This window comes from Hyperolius riggenbachi, chromosome 11, assembly GCF_040937935.1.
Source record: "Hyperolius riggenbachi isolate aHypRig1 chromosome 11, aHypRig1.pri, whole genome shotgun sequence".
In the NCBI taxonomy this organism is placed as follows: Eukaryota; Metazoa; Chordata; class Amphibia; order Anura; family Hyperoliidae; genus Hyperolius; species Hyperolius riggenbachi.
The window spans coordinates 190,184,050-190,201,939 of NC_090656.1; the positions used below are offsets into that span (position 1 = coordinate 190,184,050).

At 44.3% G+C, this 17,890-nt stretch overlaps 1 protein-coding gene across 3 annotated transcripts in view; it reads left to right on the forward strand.

The window, feature by feature from the left end:
• LOC137537723 (transmembrane protein 272-like) overlaps positions 1-17,890 on the forward strand; it is a 132,622-nt gene that overhangs the window by 93,678 nt on the left and 21,054 nt on the right. For all 3 annotated transcript variants that reach the window (XM_068259662.1, XM_068259660.1, XM_068259661.1), the window contains exons 3-5: positions 5,501-5,560; positions 8,035-8,211; positions 16,004-16,155. In XM_068259662.1, the coding sequence (XP_068115763.1) occupies positions 5,501-5,560; positions 8,035-8,211; positions 16,004-16,155 (389 nt within the window). The remainder of the gene's footprint in view (positions 1-5,500; positions 5,561-8,034; positions 8,212-16,003; positions 16,156-17,890) is intronic.

A 17,890-nucleotide genomic window follows, 5' to 3' on the forward strand; every position in this document is an offset into this window, starting at 1 on the left:
AAGGCGTACATCAAAAAAGGGCGTCGGGAAAAAAGGGCGCATGGTGTAAACGATAAGCAGTATTATCGTTTATAGAAATATTGTGTAGAATTTCATTTACAAATAGTGTTTTAAGAATTTATAAATCATTAAATAATGTGTATGAGATCGGCAATTCTTAAAACGTTAATCTTCCCTGTTTCTAAACTGAAACTTATATTTACGTTTGTTAAAAACCCTCCCTGTACCTATCCCTAACCCCTAGACCCCCTGTTGGTGCCTAAACCTAAGACCCCCCTGTTGGTGCCTAAACCTAAGACCCCCCTGTTGGTGCCTAAACCTAAGACCCCCTAACGATATTAATAAACATTAATAAATAAAAAATGTAAATAATTTTTTTGGGTGGATAATAATGTTTTTTAGAAATGTTTTAGAAATAGTGATTTAGTATTAGTATCTTTATAAACGTTATTCGTCACGGGCTCATTTTGTAAAGTTAAATCATCACTAGCACAGTTCTAAAACCTTAAAAATCTCCGGGCGCCGTTTGTAAAACGTTAATAATCTCCGGCGCCTTTTTTTCCCTGTTCGGCACCCATTAAACGATATTTATAATGGGAGTGAATGGGGCGCCCTTTTTGTCCACTTGTCTCATGCGCCCAAGTCTCCTGCTTCCACCAGGAAGACCTAGACTCTGGTACACTAAGAATCTCCTGAGCTGGACCTCGCTGGAGTGGACAACTTCCTGCATACTTGACTTGGGTATATCAAAACATGTTGAGTATTAGATTGCCGGACTGCAAATGCAAAATGCCGACCTGCTGAACTTTTCTGCAGCCGCACTAGAAAACGCCAACTGCAAATATAAATCGGACTCAATGCAAGCCTATGGGAACATACAGTGTCACTTACCTGTCCTGTAGAAATTCAGCAACGCCCGCCCAGCCGTCCCATCCCCACTATACGGAGACCAGAAAGCATAGGGCTTTCTGATGGATTGCAACAGAAGGCAATGGGAATCCTCCTGGAACACATTATACCTGACTTTTATCTGACCCTTTCACAGAGGTACTAGCTTTCCTAAAATCTACAAGGTCCCTTGTCTCCTTACATTCATAAAACACACATTACCACCTCACAAAACCCTACACGTTTTGCCCTTTTCCTTTTAAAAGATGAGGGCTTTGTCAGGTACACAGCAGAGTACAGTAGTGCTAAGGTTCTAACATAGAAGTGAACAAAACATATAAATTAGTCACAAAAGTGCAACCTTTCAGCCACAGATCAAGCTAACCGTGCAGTCTGTCTACTGTATCTATTTGCCGTAAGGCATATGTGGGCGTTCCCTTTGTTTTCAATGCAAAGCCCCATTCCTAACGCATCCTCCAGGGTCCCAAAGAGATTAGTCACTATGACCATTCAAATCCCTGCTGCACTGTCAGTGCAGCCCATGTCTCTGGGTTGTTGCTGGCACATAGGCTAGCCCATCACTTCCGGTGACCGTTTATACACCCCTGCGTATCACAGGCTGACAGTGGTGATGGCCTCCCCATTGGTTCTGATAGCAGTACGGGCAGAACACTGTCACACTGAACTGAACTCAGCCAATCAGTGAAGAGCAGGAATGTGGGAGTGGAGAGAACAAGCTTCCCTCTCCTCTACAATGTACTAAATAGAGCCAGGCTGACTGTGTTATTTATTATAACAGAAACATTTATAATTATATTGGAATATTTGCAATGCAAGGTCAGGATGTAGACTGCATAATAAACACAGCAGTGTATAAATGAAATTTGTAGACAAGTGCACATAATGTCTCTGACTCTTATTTTATGCAGATTTTAGCAGATTTAGTGGTATTCGTATTTAGTGGTGATGCTGTGTGCGCTCATGTAGGTAGGTGGGTGCACTGTGAACAGGTAGGTATATGCAGTGATGGGTATTACAATGTGCACCTGTCACACACACACACACACACACACACACACATCCCGGACAGGCACAGTGACACTGCGTGCGCTCACATAGGTAGGTGGGTGCACTGTGAACGACAGGTGGGTATATGCAGTGATAGGTATTACAATGTGCACCTGTCACACACACACACACACACACACACACACACACACACACACACACACACACACACACACACACACACACACACACACACACACACACAGGTACCGGACAGGCACAGTGACACTGCGTGCGCTCACGTGGGTGGGTGGGTGCACAGTGAACAGGTAGGTATATGCAGTGATGGGTAATGTGCACCTGTCACACACACACACACACACACACACACACACACACACACACAGGTAGTCACTGAATGTGCTGGGCCTGCCAGCGGCACACACAGTAGGAATTACCAAGGCTGTCTATGCAACACAAGTGTCAGTGGGACACACACACAAAAAAAAAAAAAAATTCACAAGAACAAGATTAGCTCTCAAAAGAGCTGTTGTGGGGTGCTTTTTTTTTAGCAATAAGAATCAGCAAGGAGCAAGCTAAGAAGCCTCAAGAGCCTAACTAAGCTTTCCCTATGAGAGTCTGCAGCAGCTTTCCCTTCTCTAATTAATGCAGGCACACGAGTGAGTCCAAAGCCTTATGAGATCTGCCCTTTATAAGGGGGGGGGGGAGTGGCTCCAGGAGGGAGTGTAGCCTGATTGGCTACAATGTGCCTGCTGACTGTGATGTAGAGCCTTGGGGGCGAACCAAACTTCCGGAAAAGTATGCAGGGATTCTCAAGGTTTTCTTTATTTTCAAAAGCACTTACTGAAGCAGTTGCTCAGTCCAAGTGCCAAAACAGGGTGCACCAAGTAGGCTGGCTGGTATCTTTGTATGGATCCTTTACAGTGAGTGCTTTTGTAAAAAAACAAAGTAAATGCTAAGAATCCCCCAGAAGGAGATAATCTAGTCCAAAACCTATCCATTCTGCCAGATTTTTTTTATGCTTACTGTAAGCAACAAATTGCCTTTTACTCTGGGAGAAATGTACATTGCGTGTGCGTGTTTTAAATATTACAGATTTTTGATATAGCGGTCCTTTAACATGTATTTATTGTTATGGACCTTTTATCTGTTGCGCCGATTAGAAAATTTGAGATATAGGAAACTGCAATCATCAAAAAGCAGAGGTGCTTTGAATGTACTCAGCTTTTTAGCTGGTAATACAGCTCTATACTCGTGACCTGGAAGTCCGTGATTGCAGACCAGCTGAGCTGCTGTGAATGAAACACTGTTTTCATTATCAGCACATGGGAACTCCAGTCTGGGAGATTTTTTTTTTTTTTTTAATTCACAATTGCAGATGTTTGTAGTCCTGTGCAATGTACTTTAGCTGAACTATAGTGTTCCATACCGCCAAACTTTTTGATATAAGAAAGAGGGACACTTAAGCCATGCCACTTCCACGCCCCTAATCATGCCCTCACCACACCCCTAATCATGCATACCAGAAAGTCTTCACGAGAAAAATTGTTTTTTATAATTCAAACCGCACTGGTCATTTCTATCCTGGTTCATTTTCTTTCATATTAACATTTGAAAATTATAAATATATCAATTTAAAGTATGGGAATAAAGTTTATAGCCAATTAAACACACTTTTTAGTAGCAAATACATATATTTACATAGATCTGTACATGAGTCCTAAAAGAGGGACAAACAGTGGCGTAGCAATAGAGGGTACAGAGGTAGCAACCGCATCGGGGCCCTTGGGCTAGAGGGGGCCCACTCTCATCCACAGTATTAGCTCTTAGATGCTTTGAATAGTAGTAATCATTAACACACTGTTTCCCATCCCCTTCTTGCACCTCTGACATGTGCGCAGGCCGGCCGGTGCCTACGCAGTAGTGCCAGACTCCATCAACTCGGAAGAGGCTGCTGGGGCAGCATTTAGGTAGACTGCGAGGGCAGAGAGGAGAACTGGGGGGGGGGGGGGGGGGACGGTAGGCATCAAGACAAGCCTGCTCCCCCGGTTTCTCTAGCTTAATTCACATCTGGTATCCCTTTAACTTTGAAAGACACCCAGACACCACTATCTTCAAGTAAAGTCATCATTTAGCTTTTATGGGTTGCATTGTGGCGAGGGTTCTAAATTTCTCTTTGAGATTCCAGATGTCACCCATTACAGACATTTGGAGCAGCAACTGTGTCCATGCTTTGCTATTTGGTTTTTCATGACCTATGTACAGGCCCAGTCCGCTCATGATGCCAAGTGAGATGACTTCCTCGGATGGTAGAAGTCTGGGGGCAGCACCAGGCTGAAACAGAAAGTGAAGAGAGTGCCTGGCTAACTTATACTGGGGGCAACTGTACCTAGCTACCAACACTGGGGGCACCTATACCTGGCTACATGCCTATACTGAGGGTGTTTTTTGGGAGGCTCACCGCAGCTATAATGTGCAGTGCAAATTGTTGGGTGCTGTGCGATCATTTCTATATGGGGGGTGGTCATCGTTCCAAGTTTGCTTTAGGCAGCAAAAAGTCTAGAACCGCCTCTGCCTATGTAACCCTATAGATTTCTGTATATATGGCAGGGGCCAGGAGGCCATGTCTTCAGTTTACCCTCCTCTCTGATCCCTGACCGTTTCAGAATTTTCACACTATGGATGTTGGTTCCTGGTGGAACGGACAATATTGTAACGCAATCCAATTCTTTTTCAGTGTCACTTTCACACTGCCGCGCTTATGTTGTGGTGTGCCAGTTTCCAATGGAGTAATTCACAGCATGCAGTCAGTTACTGGGCAGTACATGGGATGCAAGCATAAAGTCAAGTCTATGGACTGTAGCAGGGCCCTATTTGCAATTTTTACCACCCAAGGCTGCTATCACCAGCCGCCCCCTGACAAACTGCAAACCCCGTACCACACACACTATTTTATTGATGCCAGCAATAAATGTATGTAAAGATGCTTATTAACGATGCAATTTTGCTGAGCGATCAACCTTCAAATTGATTGGATTGGACAGTATTGAGGGTGGAAATGGGCTACAAATGACCAATTTGTCAATTTTTATTATTCTGTTTTGTGAATGGATTACATCTGAAATGATTGGAATGGTAATAATTTTTATTCCATTTATGGGTTAAATCAATGCTTTCCGCTCTGATAGGGTGGAGCTGGATTTTGAAGAGCAGCCGACAGTGATGATGCTGCCCGTGTTTGCTGCCCCTTCATACCCTGAGTCGCAGACACTTGCCCGACTGCAGCGGTCACATGTTTGGCAGCTTAACTGCATGAGTGTGCAAGCCCGCCCCTTGCTCCCTTGTGCCCTAGGCCATGGCCTTTTGGCCTTACCTGAAATCCGGCAATGAACTGTAAGGTTGCATTGCAGCAGTAGGCAACAGCCCAATGTATAAAGTGTGAAAGTAGCCTGATATTTCCAGCTTGCATGCAAATTGTATAATTGTATTCTCGCTGTCTGATATCTGTGATGTGTGTGTATGTATTCCATTTCTTAACCTTACATTAATTTTAACGATATTTAATGTGTTTTTGTCGTTTCAGCTTCACAGTGTTGCAGTGTTCTATTATGGACAGCACTCAGCATTGCTATGATTGTCCTGGGTATAAACAATATATGTTCAATGAAAATGTGTGACTATATAGGCATTTTTCCAATGTTAAGGCGATACTGTAACGAGAATATATTCAGGATATGTGTAATTTATTCGGGATACTCACAGCAGGAAATTTGGGTACCACCGTAGGTGCCTGCTGAAATAGTGGTTTTGGGGGGTCCAGCACCTGATGTTTGTTGGTGCCACGGGCGCCCAAATTACACCTCAGTGCTGCTATTTCAATGGGTGCTTATGGTTGATGGTGATTGGGGAGGGGTTTAAGGTTAGGTGTCACGTAGGGTGTTTGTGTGGGGGATGGTTAGGCATCAGGAAGGGTGTCTGTGAGTGGGGGGGAACAGTTGGGGTTAGGCGTCGGGTGTAGGGTACTGTGTGAGAGTAGGGTTAGGTTTAGCTATAGTAACAGATCAGTATTTAATACCACTATTTTATGATCTTTCTTTACACTTATAATAGTAGAATACTGGTAAATTTACAGATATTTTACTTTCGGCTTTCCTGGACGCCCAAATTTCTAGGTGCCCCTTTATTACGTACGCTACCCAGTTTTACATTGATGATCCTTGCAGCATCAGAAACACTTTCCATATTTATGGTATATATTGGTGAGTTACCTTGTCCACCCAGTGATGTTTATCCTAGGCCAGTGGCGTACCTAGGACATTTGACACCCGGTGCTGGGAATTTTGACCCCCCCTCCAAAAAAAAGGGAGAGAATACGGCATACTAAATGCACCACGTCAGGTAATGCCAGATATAGGTGCCACCAGTACAGGTAATATACAGAGAGGAGAGGGCCAGCGCATACCACACAGGCGGCATCTGAAATTACCAACAGCTCACATGTGCAGCACCTCTAATAAGCTATCTGCACACTTTGTATTCAATTCAGATGCAAAACCTATGCATAACTACTATTACCATGCATTTTCAGCCTAATAGAAGTAGTGCATGCCTGAGCGATTAACCAGTCAATTGCAGCATGTTTTTAAGGATGCGCAACCCCCCCCTGCTTTTACATAATTTTGCTAGTATGTAACTACCAGGTTAGCCGTTCCCAGCCCGTATTCCTGAGTTTCCCGTTTGCATGGTAAGTAATAGTAGTTATGCATATGCGAAGTGTGCAGATAGCTTATTAGAGGTGCTGCACATGTCAGCTGTTGGTCATTTCAGATGCAGCCTTTGTGGTATGCGCTGGCCCTCTCCTCGCTGTCCATTAAAATGTAAATTACACATTTTTGCTTAGCTGTTCCCAAGGTTATACATATGTTGTTTTTCATTTAGGTTAGGCCACTTGCCCGGAGGTCTACCTCACCGTGGTGCAAGTGTCCAGTAGATTTTACTTTGCATGCAAACTATAGTGGAAGCCAAAGTTCCTCCATAGTATAATAAATGTAGCATTTGTTTTGGACGCAGGGCATGCATTTTCAGCCTAATAGAGGTGGTGCATGCCTGAGAGATTAACCAGTCAATTGCAGCATGTTTTTAGGAGTACAGGTAATATAGTTGCCCCCAGTAAAGGTAGTATAGTTGCCCCCAGTATAGCTAGTATGAATGCCCACAGTATAGCTAGTATAAATGCCCACAGTATATCTAGTATAGTTGCATCCAGTATAACTAGTACAGTTGCCCCCAGTGTAGGTAGTATAGTTGCCCATAGTATAGCTAGTATAGCTGCACCAGGAGGGGGAAGCAGCACTAGGAGGAGCAGCGGGGACAGAGGCGAGGAGGGGGGCTAGAACCTCCCTCCTTCTGCCTCCCTCACCCTTCATATAGTAACGGCAACTGCAGGCTCAGCAGGCGAATAATTACTCACCTCACGTCTGCGTTCCAAGCACAGCGTCATGTCGTCACAACTCTCCGCCTTCAATGCCACCCACTGTGCTTCCGCTAATCAGGAAGCACAGTGGGCGGCATTGAAGGCAGAGAGTTGTGACGACTGACGCTCCGCTCCAGCACAGAAGTGAGGTGAGTAATTATCTGCCCACCGAGCCTGCAGTTGCCTTTACTATATGGAGGGGAAGGGAGGCACTGCCCCTTCTTCTAGAGCTGCTACAATTCCTGCTCTGCCACTGTGGGGGTCGTGGTGACACCCCCTCGCTGTCAGTCACCCGGTGTGCCACGCCCCCTGCGCTCTATGGTAGGAACGCCCTTGTCCTAGGCTATGATTCTATCTTCTCCCAGTGTACTCTGGGAGATCAGGTGCTGTTTCTGCTTACTTTAGAACACAAAACATACATACATTCCACAGTGACGCACCTTACCAGGAATAAAAATTTCGCCACCTTTGATAATTTTAAGAATGTACATCAGGGTGAAGAGATTTTATGATGTGCACACAGTGACTAATGAATAAAATTGCTTATATTTTACAATACTCATTTATAAAGTTATATTCAGTAAAGTTCCTATTTAATGAAATAGTGCAGCATGAGAAATGCATTTACTTTGTTCTATTAACAGGAGCCTTGTACATCGATCAGTGCAAGATTCAACCCATGATACCCATCTACCTAATAGTGGCTGGCTCAGTACACTTGTTTGGATTTGTCCTCATGCCACTCCAGTTGGTTTCTCAGAAGTTGACATACGCCATAGAGGCAATCGTGGGCCTCTTTTCATTCTGCTGGTTCATTGCAGGTAATTCTGGATACATTGTACTAATTCCCTTGCATGTTATAGCCCCCAAATGAAATGGTGAGTAGAAAGAACTGCCGTATCTCTCGGCTCCATGAAGCTGGCCCCCCTACAATCAGCACAACCTAAAATTCCATCATGTTTTAGTGCTACATTTGTGCCCATTTGTGCTGCAAAAAGTAATATATGTGCTGCTTTCTGTAATGCTAGGGGGGGGGGGGGGGGGCATACTGTCTGACCACCCAGCACAATAAAGCTAAGAGCAGGATAATGGAAGAGGCTACACAGGCTGCCCAGAGCAACTGCAGCTCTGGGCTTCTGATAAGACGCAATGGCAGCGCAGTGCGATGTTGCGCTGCTCCTGCAATAACAAACATAAAGACAGATACAGGACAGACTGGAGTGAGGTAGCCAATAGCAACCGCAGCAATGGCTCCCTTGCAAGGACAGGACTAGGAGGGCAGAGGCTGACAGAATAAATGCTTGCTAATATAATCACTATCTTAGTGACAGCAAGCATTCAAAAAGACAAGAGTGAGGTAACCAATAGCAACCGCAGCAATGGCTACCTCGCAAGGACAGGACTAGGCTAGCTAAGCACGGGTGATCACACAAAGCGCAATCTACCAAAACGTGCTAAAAACTGACTAGTAGAGATGTCGCGAACCTCCGATTTTAGGTTCGCGAACGTCCGCGAAAGGTTCGGTTCGCGAAAAAGTTCGCGAACTGCAATAGACTTCAATGGGGAGGCTAACTTTGAAAATTCTAAAAACTTCTACTGGCTGAAAAAATGATAGAAAACATGTTTCAAAAGCTCTAATACCTGGAAGAACACCTGATTGAGTGAAATACACATCACTGCTGGAGAACCCGCCCTCCCACCTCCAAGCAAGGTCCTTATACCATTTGACTCAGTTGTCTGCCTACACTAATTAGTTATGGGACAGCTGCTACACACTCTGCTAGGGAGATTTTAATTAGCCTCTTGTGGGTCTCCTCCTCCCACCTCCCTCCTCCCACCTCCCACCTATAGAGCATGCCCTAGTGGCTGCTGCTCTGGTGCTTTGAGTCCGTCAGGAGAAAAGTATGATATAAATGTTATTTGTCTTGTCTACTTTTTCTCTTGTATTGAGCATAAATGGTAAATTTTAGGCCAGCTTCAGTTACTACTGTTGTGGTACAGTGGTTAGTGTGCTTGCCCACCACACAGTGAGACCCAGGTTCAAATCCCAGCCAATGTGAGTTAGCTTCTATGCTACAAATCCTTAAAGGGAACCTAAACGGAGAAGGATATGGATTTTTCCTTTTAAAATACCAGTTGCTTGAATTGCCTGCTGATCCTGTGTCTCTAATACTTTTAGCCACAGCCCCTGAACAAGCATGCAGATCAGGTGCTCTGACTGAAGTCAGACTGGATTAGCTGCATGCTTGTTTCAGGGTGTGATTCAGCCACTATTGCAGTCACAAAGATCAGCTGGACTGCCAGGCAACTGGTATTGTTTACAGGAAACATCCATATCACTCTCAGTTAAGGTTCCCTTTAAGCAACCTAATGTTTCTATTGCATTGAGCATACATGGTAAATTTTAGGCCAGCTTCAGTTACTACTGTTGTGGTACAGTGGTTAGTGTGCTTGCCCACCACACAGTGAGATCTGGGTTCGATTCCCAGCTATGGTATGATGTAAACTGGTTTTTGAAATAGTATAATTCCCTGGCAGATGAGACCCTCCTCCCTCCAGTAGGAGGGAGGAGGGAATAGGTAGAAGGGTAGAAGGGAGAAGGAGACCCACAAGAGGCTAATTAAAATCTCCCTAGCAGAGTGTGTAGCAGCTGTCCCATAACTAATTAGTGTAGGCAGACAACTGAGTCAATTGGTATAAGGACCTTGCTTGGAGGAGGGAGGGTGGGTGGGCTTACAGCATTGAGACCAGTGTGTTTGGCAATAACGTGTCTGCTGACAGTGATATGGAGGCTCAAAGTTTTGCTCAATAGAGCATTATGGGGCGAATCGAACTTCCGCAAAAGTTCGCCTGATGCAGGCGAACGCGAACCCCCAAAGTTCGCCTGGAACCGTTCGCAGGCGAACCGTTCGCGACATCTCTACTGACTAGCTGAACACAGAATATCAACAGTTCGAGTACGTATATATCAGCAACGAACGCTGACTAGAATACAGTATGTATATATTGGCAAGGAACTGATATATAACATAAGCAAGGAATAATGACCAGAATCGGGAACAATACATCGAACAAGGCTAGCTAATACAAAATCTCTATACTAGAAGGAGTATGTATATATGTCCCAGTGGGAAATGTATAACATAGCTCCACAGGATAACTGAACTAGAACGTAACAAGACAAGGAATATGTTTCACAGTATCAAAAGACCCAGTCACAGCTTAGACCGAGCTAAAGCTGAAAACTATAATGGGTGGGCGGAGCATGCTTGCAGGAAGCAAACCTTTTATACTGAAGTCATCCAATGAGAGCAGAGATGCAAATCTCCACAAAGGTGAATGGTAATCAGTCACAAGCAGGCTGGCTTGACTACCATTCCCTAGCTGACAGACTATAACAAGCAATGCATGTAGAACTATGCTAGCAAAGGCATGTAAAGGAATCAGAGCTGCTTGGCTGCAGTACCTCTGCAGCCAGCAGTACATGCTGCAGAAGCGATCATGACACTTTCGTTTGGCAAATGGGATTTTTTTCCCAAGAAAATATCATCCTGCCCCCATACAACAGCCTATGGGCATTAATTTGTGTTCATTCGTACTGCAAAAATCATAATTTTATCTTTTAATAGTTTTTGAGATATTCAGGTTTTTATAAAGGTCAAAAGTTTACTCACCCTTTGTGATGTTGTAGGGGGGCTGACTGAACTTTTGACCTTTTTATAAAAACTTGAATATCTCAAAAACTATAAAAGACAGAATGATGATTTTTGCAGCACAAATGAGCACAAACGCAGCACTATACTCCAACCATATGGGTTTCATGTCTGTAGGCTGTGGTATGGGGGCGGGGTGATGTTGTTGTCTGGAAAAAATAATTGCTATTATCTTCACAATGAAAGCAGCACACATCTTAATTTCTGCAGCACAAGTGAGCACAAACGCAGCACTTACCAAATGATGGAATTTTGATTTATGCTTAATGAAGGGTCCAGCTTCATGGAGCTGCAATTCTCTCCCCCAATCTGTTGGTGCAGAAACAAGGAAACCGGAAAGTAGGTTCAGATGGAATAAACACATTTTTGGAAAGCAAAATGTCCAACTTTTTTTGAGGCAACAGCAAGGCAGATAAAAATGGCTAACATGTTTCAGACCAGATGTCCTTACTCATTGTTCCTATGCCTCAATAAAAGTTGGACGTTTCGCTTTACAGAAGTGTGTGGATACCATCTTAACCCACAAATGATCTGGGTTGTAAACAATAAAAACATCACACGAGGTCATGGAGTTTTAGTTCATAGCAGAACAGTTCTGAGAGTTTCCATGGAGCCCTGTTAGAATTGTAGTTTTGTATGCATTAACTACCCAATGACCGCATCACACCAATGGGTGTGACCGCGGTGGCAGCCCCAGGACCACCTAATGCCGATTGGTGTCAAGTTATGGAGCTGCAATTTGGCAGGGAACGCATGCGCGATCTTTCCCTGACGTTTCATGGAGCGAAACTCCGTGATCAGCCTGCTAGCCGGGCATTTTCGGCCGACAGGGGAAGTCATTTGTTTACCTTTGTACAGCGCTGTGATCTCCTGCAGCACTGTACAGCTGATACTCGGCTGTCCCCCTGATTGGGTAGGGAATGAAGTCCCGATGCCTATGAGAGGCGGGGATAAGTGCCGATCGCCTCCCTATGGCGATTAGGATGGCACAGGGGGAAGGAAGAGAGAGGGAAAAGCCTCCCCGTTCTTATTTAAGCCAGTCAAACCCCCCCCCCCCCAAAAAAAAACTCCTTTTAAGTCTCCCACTTTTAAGCCGATAGTTGAATAACCTGTTTTAATGCCCATCTTCAGAAAAAAGTTAAAATCGTTTAGGGAGGGGTCTTTCAGTCTAAAGCTTATACACAAGCCCAACAAAGCGCACGACCAACCTAACGACATGACCAACCGCATGACAACCCATCGACACGACCTGTATTTCCACATGGCCAAACCACTGAACGACCAACACGCAAGCGTTACCACAGACTGCACAATATGGCCGAATTAAAAACAAGTACAAGTTAACACAAATTGTACACATGTGACCAACTACACAGTACCAGCCCAACAGTCATGTGAGGTGATCCGCTGTTTGGATTGGGCACATTTCCTGTTATCAGTCATTTGTCTAGTCATTTGCTATGTGTACACATTACCAGCTTTCATCCAACAGACCAAGTTTGAAAGATAGTTAGACGAAATAGTTGCATGTCTGTACGAGCCTTTAGGATTCTCATATCACTCTCCCTTCTCTCTCATGCTCACTCGTTCTCACACGCGCGCTCTCTCTCATCCTCACCCTCTCTCTCTCCCTCTTCCCTGCTCCCAATAAGTAGTGCCCTATGTAGGCTCCCAATGTCACATGACCTGCACGGAGAACCGTACAATTAGATCAGACAAGTAAAAAGTGGACAAAGCCAACAGTGTTAAACCAGAACAACCACCCTAAATGGGGGAGAGACTTTTCACATTCTTTATCTTCAACATACAAAGCTGTTTCACTTTCATAAAAAACCAACATCTGGCCAATGTATGCTAATTAGACTGTGTATTGGCTTGGGCTGTTTACCTGTACATAGAAGTGTCTGGGCATGTCCTTCACCTCGTTTAGAACTAATGATTTTGCTCAGTCAGTGGCATACATACAGTATTTGACATCCAGTGCTATCTATTTACAGACTCCTCCCCCTTCACATTTTTTTTAGAGGGGGTGGCAAGCTAAGTGCTGTGTGGCAAAAAGTAGTGAGTGCGGCACACATACCATATTTTTCAGACCATAAGACACGCCTGACCATAAGACGCAGCTAGGTTTAAATGACAAGCACCAGGGAGAAAGTAAAAATACTAAACCTAGTGAGTCCATTGTGCTGGGACATTTTGTGCCCCCACCCCCAAAAAAAGCTGGACCCTGTCCGTTCCCATGGGCTTGCAGTGCTTCAATAAGCATACACAGCAGGGGCATAACTCCAAATCATAGGAGGCCCCCAGCAAAACTTTGATGAGGTCCCCCAATGTTCCTACCTTTTCCTTTGCCTACCCCTTGGTGACCCTCACAGCCTGGGGGTCCATCTTACAAGGCCCATAAACCAAGTGTGGCTATCATAATCTTTGCACCCATTAGACAAGTTTAGCCACAAAAACACCTGATCTGATGGATAAACCCCTTTATTGGAGGAAGGGCATGGTTAGTAGTTGGGGAGCCCCCCACAGCTCTGGGCCCCCCTGCGGTTGCAGAGGCTGCTCCCCTGCAGTTACGCCCAGGGCAGTTTCTAGGCTAAATTTCACCCAGGGTGAGAGTGTAAAAATTGTGCCCCCTATCCCCCACCCCGTGGACTTTTTTTTTTTTCCCCCCACTTCCTGATGTCAGTCAGGAAGTGAACTCTTTCACTCGGAAATGAATAAATACAATGTATTTATTCATGAAAGCGCTAGGGAAATCGCTATACAAAGCGCTTTTTCAAGCACTTTGCGATTTCCTTATACCCTCCATTATAGCCAAATTCCCCCCCCCACCCCCCCCAAATTGGTACAGGCTTTGGAGAGAGGATGGCAATCGAACCGCTCATATGTGAACAATCTCATAGAGAATCATTGCACAAGCACTTTTCAAAATCGCCGGCGCTTAAAAAAAAAAAACGCTCTAGGTGGGATCAAGCGTAGCGCTTGATCACACATAGAGCGTTTTCGTTTTTTTTTTAATGGCCGCTGCTCCGTCCAACTGCTAAAAAAGTGTGCTGCGAGCACAGAGGCTGACCAGCATCTTTTTATAAATTCTTTTCAAGGGGTGTTTTTATAAAAAATAAAGGTCATGCTGAGAATCCCACATGAAGTGATGGACTGGCCCAAAACCTGTTGGTAATGTCAGATTTCTACTACCTACTGAAAGTGACAGCAACATTGGAAAAAATGAATGGCTCATTTTACTCTGGAAGAAACGTTCTTCTTACTTGTTTGTGTTTTCATGTATTTTAAAATTGTTACATTTTTTTCGCGATAGTGATCTATTGGACACATTTTCAACAGAAAAATAAATATATTTACATAAATCTACATATCCGTCATGAATGAGGGACACATGAGGAAGAAAGTGGGACACAGGGATTTGGTTCCCAAAAAGGAACTGTCATTCCCGAAAAAGTGACAGTTGGTAGCTATGCCAGGAACATCAGTAGGCAACTGGTATTGTTTAAAGAGACTCTGAAGTCTCCTGAAAACGATCTTATTATTTAAAAAATGTGCTTAACATCTTTGCACTAACTAGACCGCCACTACCCCGCCACTGTACACTAACTAAATCCCCCCCCCCCCCCAACTCGCCGGGGGGCAATCCGGGTAGCGCTTCTGTGAGAGGCAGAGCTATGAGCCGCAGCTCTGCCTCTCAGCGCGTCTGTCATCCCGGATCACTGCCTCTCCCCCGTCCCTCTCAGCCTTCCTTTACTGAGGGGTGGGGAGAGGCAGAGATTCATCGCTGACAGACGTGAATGGAGGCAGAGCTGCGGCTCATAGCTCTGCCTCCAACAGCAGCAAAATATACGACCAAGAAAGTCATAGATTTTGCAGGGGAGAGGGAGGGCGAGTTTGGGGGGATTTAGATAATTTCAGTGGCTGGAATGCAGCGGTTTAGTTACGGCAAATATGTGAAGCACATTTTTTAAATAAAAAGATAGTTTTCAGGAGACTTCAGAGTCTCTTTAAATAGAAATTAATATGGCAGCCTCCATATCACTCCCACTTCAGGTGTTCTTTAATGGACTGTAATAGCTTTCTCTAATTTAGTCAACCACAGTTACTGGAACTCCATAATAATAGAAAATTGGAAGTTATACTACTTGCTTTCATCAGGACAGACCGCATGGCTGACTCCATCTTGCTATTATGTAATGAGACTGTGTGCAGTGAATTAATCAGCCATTTCTCAAAGCAATTTCTTACAAACTTCGTTGCAAGAGAATATATCATAACACAACAGGGCAGCAGTGGATAAATGGACATATACAATGAATATACAATGAACTTCTGTTTTCCTATGGGCCTGTTTATAGTTTTTCTGCCCTAAATATGTGTATATTGAGATTCTTCGATAGACATTCCCAACCTGCACAACAATGAGCAGATGTGGTGTTATATCCATGGTTATGTGGCTGGATAGTGTACTGGTACAAATCTCCGCACTTCCTGTTCAGTAAGCCAGTGCTCATTTATTAAGGAGACCTTGGGCAAGAATCCCTAACACTGCTACTGCCCTAGTGGCTGCAGCTCTGATGCTTTGAGTCTGCCAGGAGTAAAGCCTCAATATAAATGTTTTATGCCTTGTCTTGTTTATGGCATGCTTCCACTGTACAGTTAGTGTGAGCACATACAGCAGACCACAGCTCATCAGGTGCGCTACTCTCTAGCTGGTCCATCGTAGTGTGAACCAACCCTAATCCAGAAATTTTTCCCTGAAAATGTATTTTAAAAATACAATCTTTTTGTCAAAAGAGATGCAGCCTTTTACTTTATGGCAGAGCCAACTTTTTAACAGCTAAAAGGATGATGAAAAAGCAAACCTTACATTATAATACTTTATTTTTCTTCGCAGGAAGCGTTTGGGTGTTCAGCATCTACCAGACTAACCCTAGAGACTGCAATTCACAAATGTATAAATTTGCCTTCGGAGTTCTGATCTTTGAGTACATCTTCATAGCCTGCCTTCTGCTCATAGTCTGCACCTGTACTTGCTGCATAGGTTTGGTAAGCGACACAAAGTATCAAGTGGTAAAATGCATGAAATTCAGAATCATAATTATCCGCTCTTATGTCTACAAACCCAATTGAAAAGCACCAGCTGTTCAAGACTACCTCCAGCACCTTGGCGAGAATTCTCAACATGCCATGGATCAGCACGGCGCTTGTCCAGCATAGTTGTGGAGACTGAAACGACCAGGCCAGATTAATAAGTGGATAGGTGGAAAAATTCTTCTCCACTGTACCCTCTGCTTAGTGCAAGAATGTTTGTGTCAGTTATCCAGTGTAGTTAGATCAAAGGGGTAAGAGGTGCCCAGGAGGGTATAAAACTGAGTTAAAACAAAAAGAAAAAGGGGGAGGTGGCTTACCTTAATAATCACAAATTCATATATACTGTAAATGAATTTTTAATAAGCACGAGCAACATGTTTCGTGGGTGACTGCCCACTTCCTCAGGCCAAATAAGGTCTTTAGCCTGAGGAAGTGGGAAGAGATCCACGAAACGTGTTGCCTGTGCTTATTAAAAATGATATATTTGTCTGTTTTGAGGTAAGCCACCGTTGCTTCTGTGTTTTCGTCTTGGGGTGCATTGCTCACCATTCCATACAGGAAGTTAGGACTGCTGCAAAATAATATTTTTGGATACCCGGCACTTCTAAACCACATGCCTGTTTAGTTCTCTATAATTTGTTTCCTAATTGTGGGGGTTTTCCTTTCCAGATACCTGTAGATGTAAATGATATTTGGGCTTTAATCAGAAATGAACAGGTAGCGTTTGGAAAAGGTGTAAAAGTCATGGCATTACATTCATTTTAATAACTGAGATTTTACCCATCCAAGAGAAATGAGAGAGATGACCATCTCCTAAAGACAGAGTTTCATGTTTTTATTTATTTATTTTTTAAAAGAATATTGAAATTTGCTTCAAATCCCTAAGACCAGGTGCCTGAAAAAAGAGCCCGGCTGGATATCAAGACAAGACAAGACAAATAACATTTATATTGCGCTTTTCTCCTTGCGGACTCAAAGCGCCAATAACGAAATCTCAATAACAATAAACCTTGTTAATTAAATTGGTTAACAATAAATACCATTTTAAAACATACGGGAGATGAAAACGAAAAGATATTAACTTTAAAAATTGTTACATAATTCAACAATACAGCTTAACCTAACCCGGTGGATGGAGGTATGTGTCCTGCCTGCTGCCGTTGCCAGTGATAGATGCAGGAGGGGCTGAGAGGAGAGCAAGAGGTGAGGAGGGGGGGGGGGGGCCTGTCCCCTCTCCCCTCTCCCCGATGATGTGCAATGCTCTCCCCTCGTGCTGCAACCCCTCTTGCCCCCTCAAAACGGCCCTGAGCGGGCCCTCATAGACGCTGCGCTAGTTCATTCCCCACAGCGCCGCTCCAGCAGCCTGCATTGTCCTCCGGCAGGCACAGGCAGAGCAGGGCTACAGGAAGATGGCGTCCGGAGGCGGAGCCCTGTACTGGAGACTTTTTGTCTCAAGTACAGGGCTCCGCCTCCAGAAGCCATCTTGCCGTAGCCCTGCTCTGCCTGTGAGCGCGGGAGATTGAAGGAGGATCGTCCGGGGGAGCTGCACACACACCAGAGGCCGGCTGTGTGAGGGGACTTCTGGCAGGTGAGTAAATGCTTTTTTTTCCAGGTGAAATGTGCCCGCAATGCGTTTATTTTGTGCTGAATTAAATGTTGCCCGCAATGCGTTTATTTTGTGCTGACATGT